Source organism: Nicotiana tomentosiformis, chromosome 5 (genome assembly GCF_000390325.3).
Source record: "Nicotiana tomentosiformis chromosome 5, ASM39032v3, whole genome shotgun sequence".
NCBI lineage: Eukaryota > Viridiplantae > Streptophyta > Magnoliopsida > Solanales > Solanaceae > Nicotiana > Nicotiana tomentosiformis.
The window spans coordinates 63,465,264-63,489,523 of NC_090816.1; the positions used below are offsets into that span (position 1 = coordinate 63,465,264).

A 24,260-nucleotide genomic window follows, 5' to 3' on the forward strand; every position below is an offset into this window, starting at 1 on the left:
ACTGGAGAGGCAAGACAATAGATCCAAAATCTACCGCCTAATTCCATTCATACTTGGCCCAAACTTGTCCGAACTTTCCTATCAAAATGGTTCCCGCAAAGCAAGAAGTCCGAGCTCCGGGATAAAATTTTCTTTTTCAAGCAATTACCGGGAGAGCATCTACATGAGGCATAGGATCGATTCAAGCTATATCTAGTGAGGTCACCAAATCATGATATTTCGGATAACATCTTGTTGGAGAAGTTTTATATGGGCTTGGATCCTATGAATCAATCCATAGCCAAAAATGCAGCTGATGGATCCTTTATGGATAAAACATTTGCAAGGGTCACACAAATCCTTGACGAGATGGCAGAACATAACCAAGCTTGGAACTCGGAAGACACCACGGGTGGAATTGCATATGGTACTCCTTCCTTGACCAACATGATTAAGGAGAACCAAAAAAGAGATCAAGTAATTGTCGGGCTTGCAACCAGCATCAATGTGTTGATGAAGATGTTCACTGAAAGCCAAACAAAAAAGGTGAATATTGTGGAAGATGTGCAACCCTTGTCAAATGAGGATTATGAAGAAGCAAATTATGTCAACAACTCGCAAGGTGGTTATCAAAGCCAGCCCTACCAAGGTTCAGGACAACAAAACCAATGGAGGTCTAACCCACAAGGTCAAGGCCATCAACAGTGGCGAAATGATCAAGGTAGTTCAAATCAAGGTAATTAGAGTAACAACAACAACAACTTTTCAAATCGGAGTTCAAACCCCTATGTTCCACCAAAGGGGAAATATTCTAACTCTCCGCATTGGAAGGAAAGTTCTTCAAGTGAGTCCAAGTTGGAAAACATGCTTGAACGAGTATTGCAAAATCAAGAAACATCTGACACTTCAATGAAGAACATGACCGAGCTTGTGGGTTCTCACACCGCATCCATTCAAAAGTTAGAAATGCAAATGAGAGATCTATCAAGAGAGCAAAATCCGAAGTAGAAGGATACGCTCCCAAGTGACACAATAGCAAACCCAAAAGGTAGTGGGAATGGTCCGACTTCTCATTGTATGGAAATCACAACTCGAAGTGGTAAACTACTTCAAGGAGAAAATGAACAAGTGGTCAAAGTGGAAGATCCTGAACAAGAAGTTGAGGCACAAGTTAAGGTGCCAATTGCTGTTGAAGCTGAAAGACTCTCAAAGAAAGTAAAAATTCAAGAAGTGAACTGTGAAGAGGTTAAGGAAAAGGTAAAAGAGACACCAAAAGCTCTAGCACCAATTCCTAGGCCTCCTCCTCCTTTCCCTCAAAGACTTGCTAGGAGGGTTGATGATAGCAAACTCGAGAAATTCTGACATTCTTAAAAAATTATCGGTGAACATTCCATTTGTGGAAGCATTTCAAGAGATGTCGAGTTTTGCTAAGTACTTGAAAGATTTGATCACTAAAAAGAAAACCACCAAGAATGAAGTGGTGAATATGACTCACCGGGTTAGTTCTATCACTGCAACAACCACCGTCCAAAAGAAGGAGGACCCGAGAGCCTTCATCATTCCATGCACTATCGGGTTGAGCGATTTTGCACGAGCTCTTTGTGATAATGGGGCTAGCATCAACTTAATGCCTCTTGCTATTTACAAGAAAGTGGGGTTAGGTATGCCTAAGCCTATAAGTATGAGGTTGCAAATGGCCAACCGTTCAATGAAAAGACCGGTGGGAATTGTTGATGATGTTCTTGTGAAAGTGGGGAAGTTCCTCCTCCCTGCCTACTTTGTTATCCTTGATTGTGCTGTTGATAATGAAATCCCTATAATCTTGGGGATATAATTCCTAGCTACTGGAAGAGCACTCATGGATTCAGAACAAAATGAGATCAAGTTCCGAGTTAATGATGAAGAGATTACCTTTCAAGCGAGTAAGAGTATGAAATTGCCACATACATACGAAAGTATCTCAGTCATTGATATTGTGATGAGGTAGAGGATGCAGTCGAGATGAAGATGGAAGAAGAATGCTTGGGTGAGGCATTGGAGGCTATTTTGGTAAAATTTGATGGTGAAGACATGGAAGAATACATGGAATCGGTAAATGCATTAGAAGGGCTTGGGTCCTACACTTATGCACCAAAGAAACTTTCTCTTGACTTAGAGAATAGAGTCACTCCTCCCGCTAAGCCTTCAATTATCGAGCTGCCATAACTTGAGCTCAAGCCACTTCCACCGCACTTAAGGTATAAATTTCTTGGCTCTAATGAAACTCTGCCTGTAATCGTTTCCTCTTTGTTGAATGATGTGCAGGTTGAAAACTTGTTGAATACCTTGAGGGAGCACATACAGGCCATTGGGTGGACAATAGCAGATATCCGAGGAATTCCCGCTGGAATTTGTGAGCACAAGATACAATTGGAGAAAGAGAGCAAATCTAGCATGGAGCATCAAAGAAGGTTAAACCTTCCATGCAAGAGGTGGTGAAGAAAGAAATTATAAAATGGTTGGATGTTGGAGTTGTCTACCCCATTGCCGATAGTCCTTGGGTGAGTTTAGTGCAATGTGTTCCAAAGAAAGGAGGCATGACCGTGATTCAGAACGAAAAAAATGAGCTCATCCCAGCGAGGACGGTGACCGGGTGGAGAGTTTGCATGGACTACCGGAAGCTCAATAGTGCTACTTGCAAGGACCATTTCCCTATGCCTTTTATTGATAAAATGCTTGATCTGCTAGCGAGAAGGTCATTTTATTTCTTCTTGGATGGTTATTATGGCTATAACCAAATCAAGATCACCTTAGAAAATCAAGAGAAGACAACATTCACATGCCCATATGGGACCTTTGCCTTTAGCTGGATGCCATTTGGGCTATGCAATGCCCCGGCCACCTTTCAACGGTGCATGATGTCAATCTTCTCGTACATGGTGGATGATTTCTTAGAGGTGTTTATGGATGACTTTTCTGTTGTTGGTGACTCCTTTGAGCATTGCCTTGACAACCTTAGGCAAGTGCTCAAAAGATGTGAGGAAATCAAACTTTTGCTAAATTGGGAAAAATGTCACTTCATGGTGGACGAGGGTATTGTTCTGGGCCACAAAACGTCCAAGCGAGGCATAGAGGTTGATCGGGCAAAGATCGAGATCATTTCCAAGCTTCCTTCTCCCACTTCGGTAAAAGGCGTTCGAAGCTTTTTGGGGCATGCCGATTTTTATAGGCGTTTTATCAAGGACTTCTCAAAAATTGCAAGTCCCATGTGCAAGCTCCTTGAAAAAGATGCAAAGTTTAATTTCGATGAGAAGTGCCTCAAAGCTTTTGAGGAATTGAAAGCGAGGCTCACAACGGCACCTATTATTGTCACAGCCGATTGGTCCCTTCTATTTGAACTCATGTGTGACGCCAGTGGTGTAGCTATTAGGGCGGTACTTGGTCAACAGCATAACAAGATCCTTCATCCTGTCTACTATTCAAGCAAGACACTGAATGGCACACAAATGAATTATATGGTGACGGAGCAAGAACTGCTTGCCATTGTCTATGCTTTTGAAAATTATCAGGCCTATTTGTTGGGGTCCAAAGTGATAGTCTACAGTGATCATGCAGCTCTCTGCTATCCTGTGGTGAAGAAGGATGCTAAACCAAGATTGATTAGGTGGGTTCTTTTATTACAAGAGTTTGACTTCAAAGTCAAAGATCGGAAAGGAACATAGAATCAAGTTGCGGACCACTTATCTAGGCTTGAAGAGGCAGGGAGACCAAAAGAAAATCTTGAAATTAATGATGCCTTTCCAGATGAGCACATATTGGCATTGTCTAACACCTTCACTCCTTGGTATGCTGACATCGCTAACTTCTTGGTTAGTGACCTTATCCCCGATGGATTGGAAGCTTATCAAAAGAAAATATTCTTGCGGGAGTGTAGACAATACTATTGGGAGGAACCCTTTCTGTTCCGGATTTATGCCGTCAACATCATTCGGCGTTGTGTTCCGGAAGATGAGGTAATGCAGATTCTCAAAGCATGTCACGACTCCCCAGTTGGGGGCCATCATGGTGGAAATCGTACTGCGGCAAAAGTGCTCGAATGTGGCTATTATTGGCCATCGATCTACCAAGACGCAAAGCAAATGGTCAAGGCATGTGATCAATGTCAAAGACAAGGGTCAATATCTAGAAGACATGAGATGCCTATGAACTTTGTGATGGAGGTCGAGATCTTTGATGTTTGGGGGATAGATTTCATGGGTCCCTTTGTAAGCTCTTACGGCATGACATATATCTTGGTGGCAGTAGATTATGTCTCCAAAAGGGTCGAGGCAATCGCGTTTCCTAACAATGAGGCAAGAAGTGTAACCGCTCTCTTGAAGAAGAACATATTCACGCGATTTGGAACCCAAGGGCCATTCTTAGTGGTGGTGGTTCTCACTTTTGCAACAAGGCTTTCGCCGGGCTGCTCGAAAAATATGGAGTTAAACACAAGGTGGCCACCCCTTATCATCCTCAGTCAAGCGGTCAGGTTAAAGTCTCAAACAGGGAGATCAAAAACATCCTAGCAAAAACTGTTAATGCAAATAGGACCGACTGGTCAACGAAGCTAGATGACGCATTGTGGGCATATCGCACAACATTTAAGACTCCTATTGGTACCTCACCATACCGGTTGATTTTTGGTAAGGCGTGTCACTTGCCAGTGGAGCTTGAACACAAAGCTATGTGGGCATTGAAAAAGTTAAATCTTGACTGGGCCGATGCTGCTAATCTAAGAATGACACAACTCAACGAGATGGAAGAATTCTGTCTTCATACCTATGAGAGTGCAGCCATGTATAAGGAAAGAATGAAGTTTGTTCATGACAAGAAGATTTAGAAGCGGGAATTCAAATCCGGTGACTTGGTCTTACTCTTTAACTCAAGACTCAAGTTATTTCCGGGCAAACTCAAATCCAAATGGTCTGGCCCGTTCAAAGTTGTGAATGTGTCTCCCTATGGCGCTATTGAATTGGAGTCTGAGGACGGGACTCGAACTTTCAAAGTTAATGGCCAAAGGGTCAAGCATTACCTCGAAACCGAAGGAGAAAGGCACTTGGTAGAACAATTCGCACTCAAGGATAGTCCTACACCAGCCCCCACCACTGATTAGCCAAAATGGGGACAACATCGTCGTGCCGCGACGTTAAATCAGGCGCTTCTTGGGAGGCAACCCATGTGTGGTCACACTTTTTGGTTAGATTTTAATTTTTGTAGGTTTAGTTGTTAGTGTTGAGTAGTTTGACGTGTGTGTTAGAATGCAGGTAATCCAAAATACAATGAAACAGGATGCAAGTGCAGAGGAAAATGAAGGAAAGCAAGCTCTATGGTCTACGGCAACATATGCGGTCGCATAATGGATATGCAGACCGCATAATGATCGCAGACACAATCAGAAGCAAATGCAATCTGGGCTTTCAAAAATGCGGTGAGATTTTTCTATCCACGGCCCACATAACTATTATGTGACCGCAGAACCGATTGCAAAGCTAGTTTGCCTAACTTAGTCACTAACTCATCGCATGACACATATGCGACCGCATAATGTGTTATGCGATGCACTTTCTCACCGCGAACCTTCCAGGTATTAAAACCCTAAATCCCTCACTCCGTATTTACGTCGTTCATTTACACTCTCACACACACGAGCACCGCATAACATAAAAGCAGGGAAAAAAACGTTGAAACAACAACTCAAAATCATAAAAAGAAAAAGGAATTGAAAAGGAAGGGCTCGCCTGGTTCATGCTTCAAAGGCAATCTGGTATGTATAATTCTACCCTTTCTCTTGCTTGATCAAATTGAAGAATACCATGGAATTTCATTTCCCTCACCCCCCCTTCTTCTCAATCCCTTGCTATGGGTGTTCTTGTGTGCGTGATTGAGCTGAAAATCATCGCTGGAAAAAAAACATTATGCTGTGGGTAAATTGGAATTTGGGGATTTAATCTACAGAGTAGGAGTAGAAGAACAGGGATTGGAGAGTTGTAGCATTTTGCTTACATTTCGTCTTAATAGGTGTGCAATGACTGAGTGTAGCTACTAGAAAACCCTGTATTTGAGACTGAGTGGGAAGACCTTTTTTGACTAAGGATGATGATCTTTGCAGTCCGCAAAGTCATCGCATTTTGTGCCCTAGGTAGTTTTCTAAAAAGGACTTGTGCGGTTGGATTGCGACCGCAAAAACGTTTTGCGGATCGTGAAATGGTCGCAGACTGAGGCAGATAAAATGATGAATCTGAAGAACAAAACGCGACCAATTTACGGTCGCATAAGTTGTTCTGCAGCCACTTCTGCGTACCGCATAACTTTCTTTGCTTCTGAGGGATGTATTATTCGACAGGTTTTGCGGCTTGCAGAGTTGTTATGCGATCGCATAACTAATCGCAGAAACTTCTTGATACTTTTATTTGTTCTCAATATGTTGCCCATGCCATATCACATACTCACTCATTGATTAATTGACAGGAATGACACCAAAGAAATCCCTAGCATCACGACAACCTCCCGCTCGAGGAAAGAAACGGGCTGCAGCTCTGAGCCAACAAGTACAGCAATCCAAACGCACGTGGCCTGACACAGCTAGAAGTATATTTGAGCATTCCTCCCAGTCTAAAGAGGAGGAAGCACAGACTGATCTTGTGCCACCCGTTGACCTCCATGCTGAAGCACGCCGAGAAAGTGGTGAAGATATCAGGTTTGGGGTTTCCTGCTCTTGGAACCTGTACAGAGATGGCTTAGCAAAGAGAAGAATCCTTGAAGAGAAGCAGCTAAGCTTGAAACATTTAAAAGAATATTACCCTCATGTGCTAGAAAATATTAAAAAGAGGACATGGGAGTTCTTCACTCAGGTTCCGGGGGAGTACAACGAGATGCTCGTTCAGGAATTCTATGCTGCATATGCTGCCTCCGGGAACGCTGAACAGAAGCGAAACCGTATATTCTTGCAATTTGTCCTAGTTCGAGGGGTTCAATCACTCTATGATGCCTCATCGGTCAATGATATATATTTTGAGGATTGGGATCCAGGCATGGCCGAATATGATGCAAAGATGGCTAATAAGGAATCTACGCGTGCTTGGGTTGCCTCAGTCATAGCCAAGGGAACTCCATCCTGGATCGCTCCGCGCCAAAATATTCTCAAGAGGGATCTCACCCAAGAAGGCCGGTATTGGCTCAGTTTGGTCTGCTCTCATCTAAATCCCTCAAGAAATAAAACCGACATAAGTATCGAGAAGGCAATCCTCATTGCATGCATCATGTCGGGTATCAAAGTTGATGTGGGAGAGATTATATTCTGTGAGATTGGGATCCGAGTAAACCAGAAAGAAACATCGCTCCCCTTCCCATGCTTGATCCATGCTTTGTGTAAAGCTAGGAAAGTTCCTCCTATCCCCAAACATGACCGCATCGAAAAAAGCTGTTCAAGATATTGACATCACACGGATCAATGATGCTTCAAAAAAAGTGATAGAAAATCCACCAGAGCCTTCACTCACTCCTCCTCCAGCCTCGGCAGCACCTGTTGTTTCATCAGTGCCTGACACTCCTTTTGCACCAGCCATGTCCACATCCACTCCCAAACCAGCCACTACGCAACCACCTGCCTCATTGCCTGCACTCTCGAAGCTTGGTCTACTGGCACAACATGCCAATGCCAAAGTAGACAAATTGACAAAGGAACTTCCAGCTCTCATCCGGCAAGCACTGGCCCCTATCCAAACCTCAGTGAATGTTCTTCAAAAACAGCATCAATATTATAAAGATCGACTCAAGCACTCTGAAGTACACCTTGAGAGGGTCGAATGAGGTGAATCTGGAGACATGCCTCAACTCCAAAATGATGTAGCTGAGCTAAAGTCAGAGCTGCACAAGATGCAAAATCTAGAGTTTGATTTGACGTCACTCCTCCCGAAGGAAGCGGAGCAGGGCACCGGTACCTCCCACCTTCCGAGCCTTGACCTTGATTTCAAAAACCTCATGACAACTCCGGTGGCCCATGGTACTGAGGCTTCACAAGATCCGGACTCTGTTGTGAACATTGATACTCATTCAGACGAGGAGTTCGGAGGGTCTTAGGGGGAAATTGATGAGGAGGGATTTCTTGAGGAGAATGATGATCAACGGGACAACAGAGGCAAACAAATTATTGTCTCTACAGATACACATGGTGAGGAGGAAGCAGATGTGCAGACAGCCATTGCACATTCCCTTGCAGATATGGTCGCCAAAGCCACTCCCATGACCACACAGTCATCAGTGGAGAAGGCTAGTAGCTCCCAGGTCCCATACCCAGCTTCACAGCATGTGGAGCTTCCTATTCTGGTCTCAGGCACCACTACACATTCTGAGGTTCCACCCGTTGCTCCCACAGTGTCAGCCTCCGACCCCGCAGCTGCCTCGGATGTTCCAGCCCCTTCAAGTGCCTAGTGCGCCCTAGGAAGCCCCTAAAGTTTACTCTTACTTTCTCAATGCATTGGGGACAATGCATGCTCTTAAGTTGGGGGTGTGGGGTAGTTAAATATTTGTTTTAAACTTGTATATAAAATTTTTACTTTGATAAGTGTAGATTTGTATATAACAATGAATTCCCCTTGGTTTTTCTTCGTCGGGTTCTTTTTCTAGGGTGTAATAGTAGAACCGTGGCGGTAGCATAAAATGTTTTGACTTGTTTGGTGTTTTTGTTGTAGCTTCAAGCATGTGATAAATTTTTGTTGAATAAATTGCACCCTTCTGATTTTGTAAATAAACGGTTAGTCATTCTTGTGAAATCGAGGCTCGCTCTTTGACTTTTTGCTTACTTAGAATCTCAAATATCATGGATGAAGCTTTGAGTTGCATTGTATTCACTTGAGGGTTGAAATTATGCCGAGTCGAACAGTTCATCCGTTGTGAGTGAGTGAGGATTCGTATAAATAATGTATATGCTTAACTTGTGTTATCTAGAACTTGCCTGGTTGGTTTCTTAATTCAATTCTCAGGTTGATGATTGGGTGTTGAAATGATCTTAGGCTCTCTTAGTGATTGCTAACTAATTTTTGACCAAATTGACCTCCCTGGTACATCGATTATCCTAGTTACCCCTGTTGAGCCTTCAACCTTTTACTTGGCCACTACATTACAAACCTTTACCCCTTCATAAAATAATTTCCTCTTTTGAACCCATCCTTCCTTGAACAATTAAGAATGAGATTAAAAGCCTAAGTTAGGGGTGTCGGTGTTAATTGAAAATTGGTAAGGTTGCTCACTACGTGTAGAAGCAAAAAAACCTCAAAGTGGTGTATATGAAGATATTCAAGCTCCAAAGGAAAAAAAAAACATCTGTATATATATAAGAAAAGAAAAAAAATGGAGAAAACTAGAGTCTTGTGAAAACTGAAGATATACGTTGAGGTGATTCTATGTCGGTAACTTGAGGTCAATAAGTGCTATGTGGTAAAGAAGCAAAGTGTATGTAGAGTTCAACGAGGGTACAACCACTACATTCCCAAATATTTGTCCAACCTGTGAAAAGTCCTTTATGATCTACAACCAATTATTCCTGAGATAGCAGTGAGTTAAAATAAGGGCAAGCATATGGACTGATACTTATAGCAGTTAGCCTTCTTTCTGAGTGCAAGAGTGTTTGATTGTATCCCCTGTACATATTTGTGAGTTAGGGATTTTCTTTGTTGTGAGCACGCATAAATTGCAAGATTTAGCAGAAGTTAGGTTCTTGAAGTAGGATACAAGTGCACACTTAGCTGTGGGTAGCACTCTGTTAGTTTGCTTGAGGCTCGAAGTTTACAAGTTGATTATTCGAATTGCTAAATGATTGTTGTCTTCCATGAAGGGTGAATAAAAGAAGTTACATGCGTGTTATCTGACAGTCAGCACCATCTACAGTCAATGTTGTTTTGTGATCTGTCGGAAATAGATTAGTATATGATAGGATGCCTTTTGTTTTAGTTGCTTGAGGACAAGCAAGAGTCTAAGTTGGGGGTGTTGATGTGCCGTAGAATTTTGGCACTTTTGATACTAATTACATAGACTTTCGCTCACCTTTTAAAGCATTTTTAGTTATTTCGTATGTAGTTTTGGTGTTTTGTAGTATACCAGACTTGAAAAACCAAGAACATGGAAAAGATGACAAAAACCCATAGAAGGGCAGAAATGCGGCAGGTTTGCGACCGCAATAGTGATGTACGGGCTGCAAACCAACCGCAGAATGAAGCAGTTATTCCAGTTTCTGAGAGAGGAGTATGCGGTCTATTATGTGGTTGCATAACGCTTGTGCGGGTCACATAGTGACCGCATAAGTGCAAGAAAGGGTTCTGTGAGAGCACTTTTGCGGCATAGTCTACGATCACATAATCAACACGCGGACCGTATAACGGATTTGCGATGAACAACCGGGCAACTGGGCGTGCAACTATGCGGTGGATTTGCATTTATGCAGACCGTGAACATGATCTGCGACCCATTATGCGGTCGCAGATGTGATCTGCAGGGGCATTTTTGCCATATTTTGATCCCTATTTTTAGCCCATTATAAATAGAATAACTAGGGGTTTTGTGGGAGATCTTGTCTGAAAAAGGAGGCTACTTTAAGAGCATTGAATACACCATTGTTTTGGAAGCTTTTGAAGAAAGAATCTTGTATCTTTGTAAGCTTTATGACTTCATTTATTGCTTTGTTCTTGGATTCTAGTATGAGTAGCTAGTTTTAAATAATAAGGTTGTGGGATCTAAATGGGTGTAATGTTAATGGGTGTTTACCATTGAATATATATATAATGGTTGGTTGGTATTTACCCATTTATCATGCTTCATTTAGTGTTGGTGGTTGAAAACATTGACTAATGCCATTTCATTCTATCTTTACTTGGAAAAGTGGGTTAGGGTTTGGTAGAATTGAATAGCAAAAACTCAAGGCTTTAAACCTTGTTTAATAGAATCGCTTAGGAAAAAGTGGGTTCAATTTGGCATAAATTGGTTGTTCTTAATTGTAACTCTTTTATATCTGGGAAAATCATAAAGAGAAAATACTACCTAACTATTGGAAAATATTGGGTAGTCATTTAGAAAGGACCTTCCATTAGGAATATATCATATTAACACCGATAGCATTACATTCTATTGATGGGGACACAACCTTGGTTTCCTTAATCAAATTAATTACATTCTCATAACAAAATAGTTTTCTCGATAACTCAGAATTACAACACTCTCCTTTAAGCTAACGAAGTAGGATTACGACTTAAGTCAAGTTTCACACTATTCAAGTAACCTTTTCTCACCTATTCCCTATGGGATTCGACCCCAACCTAGTTGGGTTATTATATTTGACATCAACCGCCTTACATCATTTATTAAGGTGTAATTTGAGCGTATCATGATACTCTCGATGTAAGTTAGGTTCTCCACCCTTAAGGTGCTAGAAGACAAATCCTTGACAAATAAGCTTATCGCTGTGATGGGCTTCCATATTCTATCAGGCAATGCATTAAACGTAACAGGCATCAAAGATTCCATGAAAATGTGACAATCGTGGATTTTCATAGACGTCAACTTTCTTTCTTTCATGTCAACACACCTAGACAGGTTTGATGCATACCCATCAGGCATACTTAAATTATTAACCCAATCACAAATCTCTCTTCTCTCCTCCAAGGTGAAGGTAAAACTGGCCTTGGGTTTCTGAATCTTGTTGTTCAAATATGTCAGGTACAACTCACTTCGCCTACAATATTCCTTTAAGTCCATCCTGGCCTTCAAGTTATCCTTTTTTTTGTTGTTGACATCCATCACAGTATTAACCAAGTTGTCAAAAAAGTTCTTCTCGATATGCATAACATCAAGGTTATGCCGAAGAAGATTTTGCTTCCAATAAGGTAACTCCCAGAATATGCTCTGTTTAGTCCAGTTGTGTGTACACAATAAACAGGTATCTTACTAGCCAAGGCATACTCTGTTACCTTAGGTATATCCCTAAATCTGTTCCAAATCTCTTCTGGAGACAAGACGGATGGTGGCTCCTTATAATCATTTTTGTTCTTCATAAATGCACTAGTATTTCTCCTGAACTCATGACCCATTGGCAAGAAGCGACGATGGCAGTCAAACCATGTGTTCTTACCTTCATGTTTCATAGTGAATGCCTTTGTAACTTCTATACAAGTCGGGCAAGCTAACTTTCCGGCAGTTGACCACCCGGACATCATTCCATAAGAAAGAAAAATCATTTATAGTCCACATCAAAGTAGGACGCAATCTGAAGTTTTGCTTAGTTGATACATCATATGTTTCCATGCCTTGATGCGACAATAACTTCAACTCATCAATCAAAGGCTACATGTAAACATCAATCAACTTGGATTGCATGGACCCGGAACAATACAAGTTAAAAATAAATATGAACTAGTTATACATAACTCAGGTGGAAGATTATACGGCGTAACAAACACCGGCCAACATGAATATGGTGCAGAAGAGACTACAAATCAAGTGAATCCATTAGCGCATAATCCCAACCTAATATTTCTTGGTTCATTAGCATAGTCCGGGAACACCCTATCAAAATGCTTACATGCTTCTCCATTTGATGGATGACATAGAAGACCATCTGGCCCTCTATGCTCATGATGTCATCTCATATGAGGAGCGGAGCTCATTGATGCATACAACCTCTTTAACCTTGGTATAAGGGGTAAGTAGTGCATCGCCTTCACCAGGATCTTCTTCTTTTTATCATTTGTGTCATCCTTGTAATGAGGCTTGTTACAATATTCGCAGTTCTCAGAGATGAATCATCCTTATAAAATAACATGCAACCATTCTGACAGCAATGAATCCTCTCTGATGAAAGACCCAACTTGGAAGCCAATTTTTTTGCCGTGTAGAAATCTTTGGGTAGGTCAATGTTACTCAGATTAAGTTCATTCATAAGCCTAATGATAGAATTCATGCCCGATTGAGAAATAGAACTATCTGACTTAATCTAAAGTAATCGAACAGCAACAGACAATTTGAAATGCATTGAGCCTTCATACAACAGAACACTAGCTTCCTCTAACTCTTTGAAGAACTTCTTAGCCTCATCATTTGGTTCAGATTGAACCCCCGGGAACATCTCAAAGGCATCCCTCATCATGTCATTGAATCTAGAATTTTCAACATTATTCTCCACTACGGGACTACCCTCCTCACCACCAAAACAATTATGAAAATCAACATCATTTACGCTATAAAGATTCTCCCCATGAGCAGTCCACACATAATAATCTTCCATAAATCCCTTTTTAAAAATTATGAAATGTAATAACATCTTCTCCCAATAAGTTAATAGACTTGCATTTCACACAAGGGCACATAATCGTTCCTTCAATACGAAAATCATCAAGTGTCCTTGCCTTAGTAATAAATTCAGCAACCCCTTCTTTAAATTCATCCCTTAACCCCACACAATTAGGATGATTCCTTTTATATATCCATCTACGATGCGCAAATGCTATCTACACAAAAAAAAATAGAAGTTGATATATTTATTTTATTTATACTACTTACTAAGTTATATTCTCCCAAATGTTATCTAAATAGTTTAATTATATAGTTTACTATAATACTTGGGTGGTTTCAATATTAATAGGTACATTAAACTATTGTAAGACAAAAAAGTCCTAAAACATATAAATTAATCTAATTTATGTCAAATTAGCATATGATAGCGCTCTAATACTTAATTAACTGTATTTTCTTTATTTCGTTCCAATAATAAATAATATAATTAACACATAGATAGGGAATGGAGAATTTTCAAATGAAAAGTCAAAACAAAAAAGTATTAGCACTTAAGTTGTTTCTTAACTAACCTAACTTGAATGTATAAAAATTCTAACTCTTTAAAATATTGTTCAACTCGAACAGAGAAGTTTTAGCACTTAAGTTGTTTTTTATATAAACAAGAATTCCATACTTATGGAACATACCCAAATTATTCTAATTTTTTTTTCTTGATTTACTATTGGATACATACAAGTATACTAGACATTTTCACAAGAACATCTAACTAAAAAGAAAAAAAATAACTAATTAATCTAAAGAAATAAATTTTTAACAAGTCACTATATACATATTATATTGCAATAATTATTGCTAATTTATCTATACTATATTGTAAATTATATAGCTAATTTATACATACTATTTTGCTAAATTAATGCAAAAGAAATACCTGAAAAACGACCAACGGAACTGCTGTCGGACCACCACCGGAGGGAAGATGAGCCGCCAGATTCCTACACCAAAAACAAGTTAAACAACTTGGGGAAAAAAATATTAGGGGAGGGGGGCGGCTGGACAGGGGAAAGAGAGCGGGTGAGGGAGAGAGAGGGAAATCATACCTTATATGGTTAGATTAGAGGAGAAAATCAAGAAATATAGCGGGTGGGAGCAGAAGAGGAGAGGAAAAAAAACTAGAGAAGAAAGAAGAAAGAAGAAAAAATGGGTTACGGCCGTATCAAAAATAGATTTTTGACTGAATCGGTCGCAAATGTGAAATTTGAAATTTTCAAATAGCGACTGATTTGGTCGCAAATCCCGTTGACCAGTCAGACCTCATTTTTATTGTAGATTCCGACCAAATCAGTTGAAAGATTTAATTTTTTTTAATTTTAATTTTTGCGACTGATTCAGTCGGAAGCTACAAAAAATATTTTCGCGGTATTTTCTGTGTAATTGAGCGACTGAATCAGTCGTAATTTGGAGCCAAAAATTAAAAAAATTAACATGTATTTTTAATAAAGTTTCCTATTGATTCAGTCGCAAATTTGCTATTTTTAGTAGAGATTTAGAAAATCCGAACACTCATTCAATAACGAGTCCAACCATATAAAAATCATCCAATTCCGACCACAAATCGAACCTCAAATCCCCATGCCTTACACTCCAATACATAGACCACAAATCTCCAAATTTCACCTTAAAAACACGTAATCTAGGTGTAGAAATCAATGGGCATTCAATATTAATAGGAAAAAGTGATCAAAAGTTGTTTACCTCTTGATTTGTAGTGAAATCCCTCACAAAAGTCGCCCCTAGCCGAGCTCCACAAATCAAAATATGAAATAATATTCTAATCCACGATTTGGGGTTTTTAAATCTGTCTAGGTGTTCCTTCTTAGCGAACGTGAAAAATGCCTCGCATTTGCGAAGAACAAAAATCCTCAGCTGCCAATTCCACCTTCGCGAACGTGACGCTTGTGTCGCAAACGCGATGACCTTTGATCCAATGCCTACGTAAACGCGACCCCTCTCCCGCGAACGTGATGGCTTACATGCCTGCTACCCAAACCGGCCCCATCCTTCTACGTGAACGCGAGTCCCCTCTCGCGATCGCGATGCACAGACCTACCAGACCTTTGCAAACGCGTCCAACTTCTCGCGAACGCAATGCACAACTTAACCAGTCACCCAAGTACACTTATCGCTAGACCTCCCTCACGAACGCATATAAAAAAACCAGATACAACCATTTCAGCAGTCCAACAAGTCCAAAAATGAGCCGAACATGATTCGAATCACACCCGAGGTCCCCGGAACCCCATCCAAATATACCAACAGGTCCTAAAACACGATACGAACTTAGTCGAATCCTCAAATCACATCAAATATGTCACGACCCCGGTTTCCCTCCGTAGGATGACGTGATGGCACCTAGTCTCTAAGATTGGGTAAGCCTAACGATTTGAGGAATAACTGAATATAAAACTAAACTCAAATATCAACATATGAAATATAAACAAGAACTGCGATTTAAATAATTACAACTCCCAAAACCCGGTAGAAATATGTCACAAGCTCTAAGGAGAAAATGCTAAGTGTCTCTATACATCAAAGTCTAGTAAACATAAAGAAAGCAACATCATAAAGATAGAGGGGGACTCCGAGGTCTGTGGACGCTGGCAGATATACCTTGAAATCTCTATGTACGGTATAGCTCACTGGTACCTGGTCTGGTAAGCAGTACCTGGATCTGCACAAAAGATGTGCAGAAGTGTAGTATGAGTACACCACAACGGTACCCAGTAAGTGCCAAGCCTAACCTCGGTAGAGTAGTGACGAGGTCAGGTTGGGGCCCTACTGGAATAAAAGGAAATGAGGCAGAAAATATAATAATATAATGAAATGACTGAGAAATGAACAACGAGAAATTTCATAAAGGTAACAGCACAGCAAATAGAGGTAAACAACAGGGGTGCTCCCGAGGTATCGCCTCGTAGTCCCAAATGTAAATACACAATAGGGGGATCTCCTGAGGTACCGCCTCGTAGTCCCAAAAGTAAATATTCAACAGGGGATCTCCCGAGGTACCGCCTCGCATTCCCAAAAATAAATATGTAATAGGGGATCTCCTGAGGTAACGCCTCGTAGTCCCAAATGTAATACATAACAGGGGATTTCCCGAGGTACCACCTCGTAGTCCCAAAAGTAAATATGCAATAGGGGGATCAACCGAGGTACCGCCTCGTAGTCCCAAAAGTAAATATGCAGCAGGGGATCTCCCGAGATACCGCCTCGCAGTCCTAAAAGTAAATACATGACAGGGGGAGCTCTCGAGGTACCGCCTCATAGTCCCAAAAGTAAAAATGCAACAGGGGATCTTCCGAGGTACCGCCTCGTAGTCCCAAAAGTAAATACACAACTCATATCCTTTGGAACAACGAATTTACAGCAAGTAATCATACAGTTAAAGACTGAATACAAGATCACGGAAGCAAGTAATTCAACTAAGCATGATGCACAAATTGCAAGTAAGAGCTAAGGCACGTAGACATGCGACATTAGGCTAAACATGATGACTACACAGACTAGAGCAACTCAGATTTAGAAGAAAATTACTCAGCAAGAACCGAAATTTTCACATTTATCCCGTGTACGTACTCGTCACCTCGCGTACATGGCACTCATATATCACAAATTGTTACAACAGTACCAAATCCTAAGGGGTTTCCCCCCACACAAGGTTAGACAAGTCACTTACCTCAAGTCTCGCTCAATCAATCGATAAGAATGCCTTTCCCTTGATTTTTCGACTCCAAACGGCCCAAATCTAGCCAAAAGCAATTACATACTATAAATACAACTAGAAGAAACAAATTTAAATAGTGAAACTACGACTTTAGCAAAGAATTGAAAAATTGCCCCAAAAAGTCGACCCGGGCCCACGTCTCAGAATCAGGTAAAAGTCACAAAATACGAACACCCATTCGATATCGAGTTCATCCACACCAAAATTACCAAAATCCAACACCAAATCACCACTCAAATCCCCAACTCTTATTTTCAAATCCCTATGCCCAAGTCCTTGAATTTCACCTCAAAAACACGTAATCTCGTCGAAATACTCAATGATAATTCAATATTATTGACTAACAATGATCACAAGTGACTTACCTCGAGTTTCCCGTGAAATCCCTCGGAAAATTCGCCTCAACCCGTGTTGGAAATATCCAAAAATGCCAAAATCCCACAACCCCTCCGATTTTTATTCTGCCCAGGGGTTTTCGCATCTGCGGCTCACTTGGCCGCATCTGCGGTTTCGCAGATGCAAGAGCTTTGACACTTTTGCGGCTCAGGGCACTTCTGCGGACTTGCTTCTGCGAAGAAGCTGTCCGCCTCTGCGATGAGGCCGCCCCTTCCCATTTTCTACTTCTGCATGGATATGTCGCAGGGGCGACTCTGCTTCTACAGTCGCCCATGCGCACCTGCGACCACTGCCTCACTCAACCATTTCTCGCTTCTGCGCTACCATGCTCGCTTCTGCGAGCTTGCACCTGCGAGTAAAATTCCGCAGGTGCGATTGCACCAGAAGGCCAAAATTACCAGATTTTTTTCCTTGTCAAAATTTTGATCCGATTCCAATCTGAAACTCACCCGAGGCCCTCGGGACCTCAACCAAACACATCCACGCATCCCAAAACACATTACAAACTTAGTCGAGCATTCAAATCACATCAAACAATGCTAAAACCAAGAATCGCACCCCAAATCAAGCTTAATGAACTTTAGAACTTCAAACTTCTACATTCGACCGAAACCTATCAAATCAAGTCCGATTGACCTCAAATTTTTCACACAAGTCATAATTGATATTACGGATCTACTCCCACTTCCGGAATCGGAATCCAACCTCGATATCAAAAAGTCCACTCCCGGTCAAACTTCCCAAAAATCATCCAATTTCCAACTTTTGCCAATTGACGTCGAAATGACCTACGGACCTCCAAATCAACATCCGGACACGCTCCTAAGACCAAAATCATCATACAAACCTGTTGGAACCTTCAAATCCCGATTCCGAGGTAGTTTACTCAAAAGTCAAACCTTAGTCAATCCTTCTAACTTAAAGCTTCCGAAATTAGAATTTTCTTTAGAAATCAACTCTGATCTTCCCTAAATTCAATTCCGACCATGCGTACAAGTCGTAGCACCTGAAGTGAAGCTACCCAAGGCCTTAAACCGCTGAACGACGTGCTAGAGCTCAAAACGATCGGTCGAGTCGTTACATTCTCCCCCACTTAAACATATGTTTGTCCTCGAACGTGCCGAGGACTGCTCCAGGGTTGTCCAAAATCACTGTTTAACACCTCGTGCACCTACCCATGTCACCACAATCCAGTTGAACACATTAGCCCGAGTCAGATTGAAGATCCTCCCTTTTTTAATCCATAAGCCTTAGAACCAAATTCCAACCTCCGAATTCTTCTACAAGACTTGCTTCTAACATACGAACATCGTACCAATCACTACACACTGTACCAAAATACGATCGTACACCTTTTGTTGAATTCACACCATGCACCGTATAATTCACATGCCCATAATACATCCTCCGACCACAACAGCTGAAACCAACCTCACGAATCTGATGCTTGGAATACGCCTCATATCACATGTGAACCCTGTTCCAATTCTTGCAATACTGCCACAACGAAAGTGATGTGTAGAAACTCATAACCACCTACAAAATCAATACTTCATGGAGTCCCTCCTCCTGACAAAAACCATTACCTCATTCTAAACTGAATAACGATATTTTCTCTTTAATGTACCTTATATAACTCTGATTGCACTAATTTCAGGTCAATAATCTCGTCTTATCCAGTACAAGCTACTCAGGTAATAAGCCACCTCAAACACTAACCTAGATCTCACATGACGCCATCAATGCGCCGACAAGCTACAACTTGAATATGACACATAAGGAGGAACGAACTCTGGAAAAGAATTATCCAACTCGCGTAACGAATGAAACAGTTGAACAGATATTATGAACCCTTCTCAGAGAATGAGAAACAAAATACGTAGGAATAGATATAGGGAATCGTACTAAACATATCACTGTTGCGGCGTGCAACGCCATCCAGACATGATACCGTTGCGACGTGCAACTCAAACCAAACATGATACCGTTGCGGCGTGCAACCCGATCCAGATAACGTACCCGTGGTTGTGTGCCACCTGATCCACTCATATCAATAAATAAGGACATACCCATCAAGCCATAATGCTTCTACCTACGGAATACCGAATATCGGCCACAAGCACGCCAAGTGCAAAAATACAACTCTGAGGAGACGGATAGCGCAATACACCACAAAACCTAAGAACGATTAAGGTGCGATAAATGACCTGCATCTCGAAAGACATCCTACTCATATGACATCACAATCTACACGGGACCTCAACATATGTTCAAATAATCAAGCCGTCTCAATCCGGAACAACCCCTATAGTTCACAACCAAAGGAATGGAGCGCCTTCTAGGCATAAACTCTCACATTAACGATAGTACCAAAAATTTCCGTATTTGGTTTCGATCTTTAACAATCAAGTGACTAGCATGTCACACTTATACAAATCTCCCCGTGGGATACGGTCCCACGACCTTCCGCACCAGGTAGCAAAGTCTGCACCTCCATACCACCAACCGTACTAATCTGTAAAGAAATTCAAGAACCCGTAAATCAGTACACAATGCTCCTTCCACAGAACACCATTTCTGGTGACACTAAGATAACGCCAGCTTACTCTAAACATCTGAATTCTTCCCTGCTCATCTCAGCTACAAACCACATGTATGACTTCACAAGCAGAAGAAACTAATCATTGCCACAATCTACTGGTTCAAACCATTACTATCTGACCCAACTTCTTCCTATTTACTCTTGACTTTCCTTAGAAATAATAATAATAGCTCCATTCAAAAACATAACGAACTCAATCAGCACTCATCCTGAGTGACCTGAATCACGAGATCACATCGTCTCGATACCCATGAACCGTCTCATACCCTCCCCAAGTGCACAATAGCATCTCCGACTGCTACACCCATTCTGCAAGACCTTCCGCAAATCCGAAGCTATTTCTTCCTTTCCTCCAATACTGCACCGCATACCTGATGATAACATAGAACATTCCATGTTCCGTTCGTAATCCACTGCGAAAACTCGATCCTTAACAACACAATGGACCCGAAATCCCTAGGCACTTAACCTAGATTCTTGAACCCACTAGGACCGTTGTTGAGAGTCACCCACTCTGACCTGATCCCGTATATAACCAAACTTCAACGCTCTGCTAGCACATGGACACCCTCTCAAAGAAGCAACCAATGAATATTTATAAGGCAAAATATAGTGCACACTTATCAATTTCTTTGATCGAATTACCCCTCATATTTTCCTTTTCTTAGTCACAAATAGTCCACCAATGCACCGATAACCAGAAGTTGCACAAGCAAACAACCACGCGATCCAATCGTAGATAGTAGGGCTCCCCCACTTAGCTTTAAGTTACCATCACATAATGTAGAGCCCACAACGATTCCTCCTTCTCATTTACCATGATCCCGTATCGTTAACCTGCCAAATTCCTCAAAGTCTTTTGTTAAGATTTTCATGAACATTCTGAATCATCTGTCACAACCACATATTCGACCTCTTACCGGGTAGCAAGTAGTATTCTTCGCGGAAGCTCCATCAACATCACGCAACCGGTAACCTGCCCATAGGAGATAACCCACCTATGGAATTCCATGCCGACATCTTCCAATGGCGCTGCACTGGTTACAACTACCATGAAATCAGTAAACCTCTTATGTCCATGCTCGCCTACTAACTGTACAAGTCCGTTCACTCCCCATTGACAAAAACTAAAAATGTGACAACACAATCCAAACTCGAAGTCATGTTGCATCCCAACGATAATCAAGTTTTCACACCCCTCTTCATTCCAAGCAAACTCCTTTCTGCCGTATTCAATTTTCCTCAGTACAGTAACCACCATCCCAAATAAAATCCGTAGACCAAACCACCTTCCATCACGATTTCCAAAATTTCTCTAAACTCTCTCAAAGCGCGTGGCTATCCTACCACAGAATCCATATGCTGGCCTGCCACTCTTACTTTGGTTAAACCATCTCCTTTAAGCAACTTCTCGGCCTCTTCTTTTCATACTTGACCTGCCAGTAATTCAACCACCGCGAGACACTTCCCGCCATGTCCTCCCTCATACTTCGTTGCCCAAATGTTGCCTCAAATCAAATCCATACCTGTAGCACCTGAACTGATACATCGCAACCAACTCCCAACCTCCTAAAAGATCTTCGTTCTCGAGCCATCAACACTAGAAACACCAATTCAATTCTGAGACCGCTACACTCCTCTATCTCTGACAACCACTTCTTAGGCGCCACTTCCCAACATCCTGTCCCGAAGGAAAATTGAAGAATACCATAACACCGGCGAACCTTAATGTGTTCCAACAAGGGAGACGACACCGCATCACAAATGAGAGTTCCACCACACTCGAAAATATCAAGTCTCATCGCTTCATCGACCAAGGCCTGAACATCCATAGTCCAGTTGCCTTTCATTTGCTAGAATTAAATGCTGAACCTCTAAATCATGCACCGATAGATCCTCCTTTCAAGTCATTCACTGCCTCGACACATAGACAAGCACCCTACCATTACACCAACGATGTGCGATGACAATGCGTGAATATCATAGCAATCCGTGCATAGCCTCAAAACCATAGGAAGTACATATACTGAACTGAAATGACAGAACATCCTTCCGCAAGGCGACGATAATAGCACACTCAAACACGTAAGGAAAACATCTTGCACCATGTCTGCAGCACCACTACAACTCCTCGATGCCCAATTGATAACAAGGGCTTCACGTCGCAAGAGATTGAGTAAGAAGAAAATAAAGGCATAGGCCTCAAGGAATCAAATCGCACAATAAGGAAATCAAGGAAGTGAAACTTTTCCTAATAGTTCAGTAGCCTCCCGAAGGTAAGTACATACGTCTTCATACCGATCCGCGAGACTCTACTAAACCTGCTTGTGACTCATAACAAGTATGAACCTAGTGCTCTAATACAAACCTGTCACGACCTCAGTTTCCCTCCGTAGGATATCGTGATGGCACCTACTCTCTAAGACTAGGTAAGCCTAATAATTTGCGAAATAACCGAATATAAAACTGAACTCAAATCTCAACATATGAAATATAAACAAGAACTGCTATTTAAATAATTACAACTCCCAAATCCCGATATAAATAAGTCACAAGCTCTAAGGAGAAAATGCTAAGTGTCTCTAAACATCAAAGTCTAGTAAACATAAAGAAAGCAACATCATAAAGATAGAGGGGGACTCAGAGGTCTACGGACGCTGGCAGATATACCTTAAAGTCTTCACGTACGGTATAGCTCACTGGTACCTGGTCTGGTAAGCAGTACCTGGATCTGCACAAATAATGTGTAGAAGTGTAGTATGAGTACACAACAACGGTACCTAGTAAGTGCCAAGCCTAACCTCGGTAGAGTAGTGACGAGATCAGGGCAGGGCCCTACTGGAATAAAAGGAAATGAGGCAGAAAATATAATAATATAATGAAATGACTGAGAAATGAACAACAAGAAATTTCAGAAAGGTAACAGCACAGCAAATAGAGGTAAACAACAAGGGCACTCTCGAGGTATTGCCTCGTAGTCCCAAATATAAATACACAACAGGGGGATCTCCCGAGGTACCGCCTCGTAGTCCCAAAAGTAAATATGCAATAGGAGATCTCCTGAGGTACCGCCTCATAGTTACAAAAGTAAATATGAAACAGGGGATCTCCCGAGGTACCGCCTCATAGACCCAAATGTAATACACAATAGGAGATCTCCCGAGGTACCGCCTCGTAGTCCCAAAAGTAAATATGCAACAGGGGATCTCCCAAGGTACCGCCTCGTAGTCCCAAAAGTAAATATGCAACAGGGGATCTTCTGAGGTACCGCCTCGTAGTCCCAAAAGTAAATACACAACTCATAAGCTATGGAACAACGAATTTACAGCAAGGAATCATATATTTAAAGACTGAATACAAGATCACGAAAGCAAATAATTCAACTAAGCATGTTGCACAAATTGCAAGTAAGAGGTAAGGCACGTAGACATGTGACAATAGGCTAAACATGATGACTACACAGACTAGAGCAACTCAGTTAAGGATTTAAAAGAAAACTGCTCAGCAAGAATCATAATTTCCACATTTAGCTCGTGTACACACTCGTCACCTTGCGTACACAGCACTCACATATCACAAATTATTACAACAGTAAATCCTAAGGGGAATTCCCCCACACAAGGTTAGACAAGTCACTTACCTCAAGTCTCGCTCAATCAATCGATAAGAATGCCTTCCCCTCGATTTTTCGACTCCATGTGGCCAAAATCTAGCCAAAAGAAATTACATACTATAAATACAACTACAAGAAATAAATTTAAATAGTGAAACTACGACTTTAGCAAAGAATTAAAAAATTGCCCCAAAAGGTCAACCCGGGACCACGTCTCAAAATCGAGTAAAAGTCACAAAATATGAACACCCATTTGATATCGAGTTCACCCATACCAAAATTTCCAAAATCCGATACCAAATCGCCACTCAAATCCCCAACTCTTATTTTCAAATTCCTAGGCCCAAATCCTCGAATTTTACCTCAAAAACATGTAACCTAGTCGAAATACTCAATGATAATTCAATATTATTGATTAACAATGATCACAAGGGACTTACCTCGAGTTTCCCGTGAAATCCTTCTGAAAAATTGCCTCAACCCGTGTTGGAAATGTCCAAAAATACCAAAATCCCGCAACCCCTTCGATTTTTATTCTGCCTAGGGGTTTTCGAATCTGCGGCTCACTTGGCTGCATCTGCGGT

General features: G+C 41.4%; 1 protein-coding gene across 1 annotated transcript; it reads left to right on the forward strand.

The window, feature by feature from the left end:
• The first annotated feature begins 1,393 nt into the window (after window positions 1-1,393).
• Window positions 1,394-1,813, forward strand: LOC138892473 (uncharacterized). The gene has a single exon (XM_070176192.1). It carries the CDS (start codon window positions 1,394-1,396, stop codon window positions 1,811-1,813), a length of 420 nt encoding a protein of 139 aa, XP_070032293.1.
• Window positions 1,814-24,260: the final 22,447 nt, after the last annotated feature.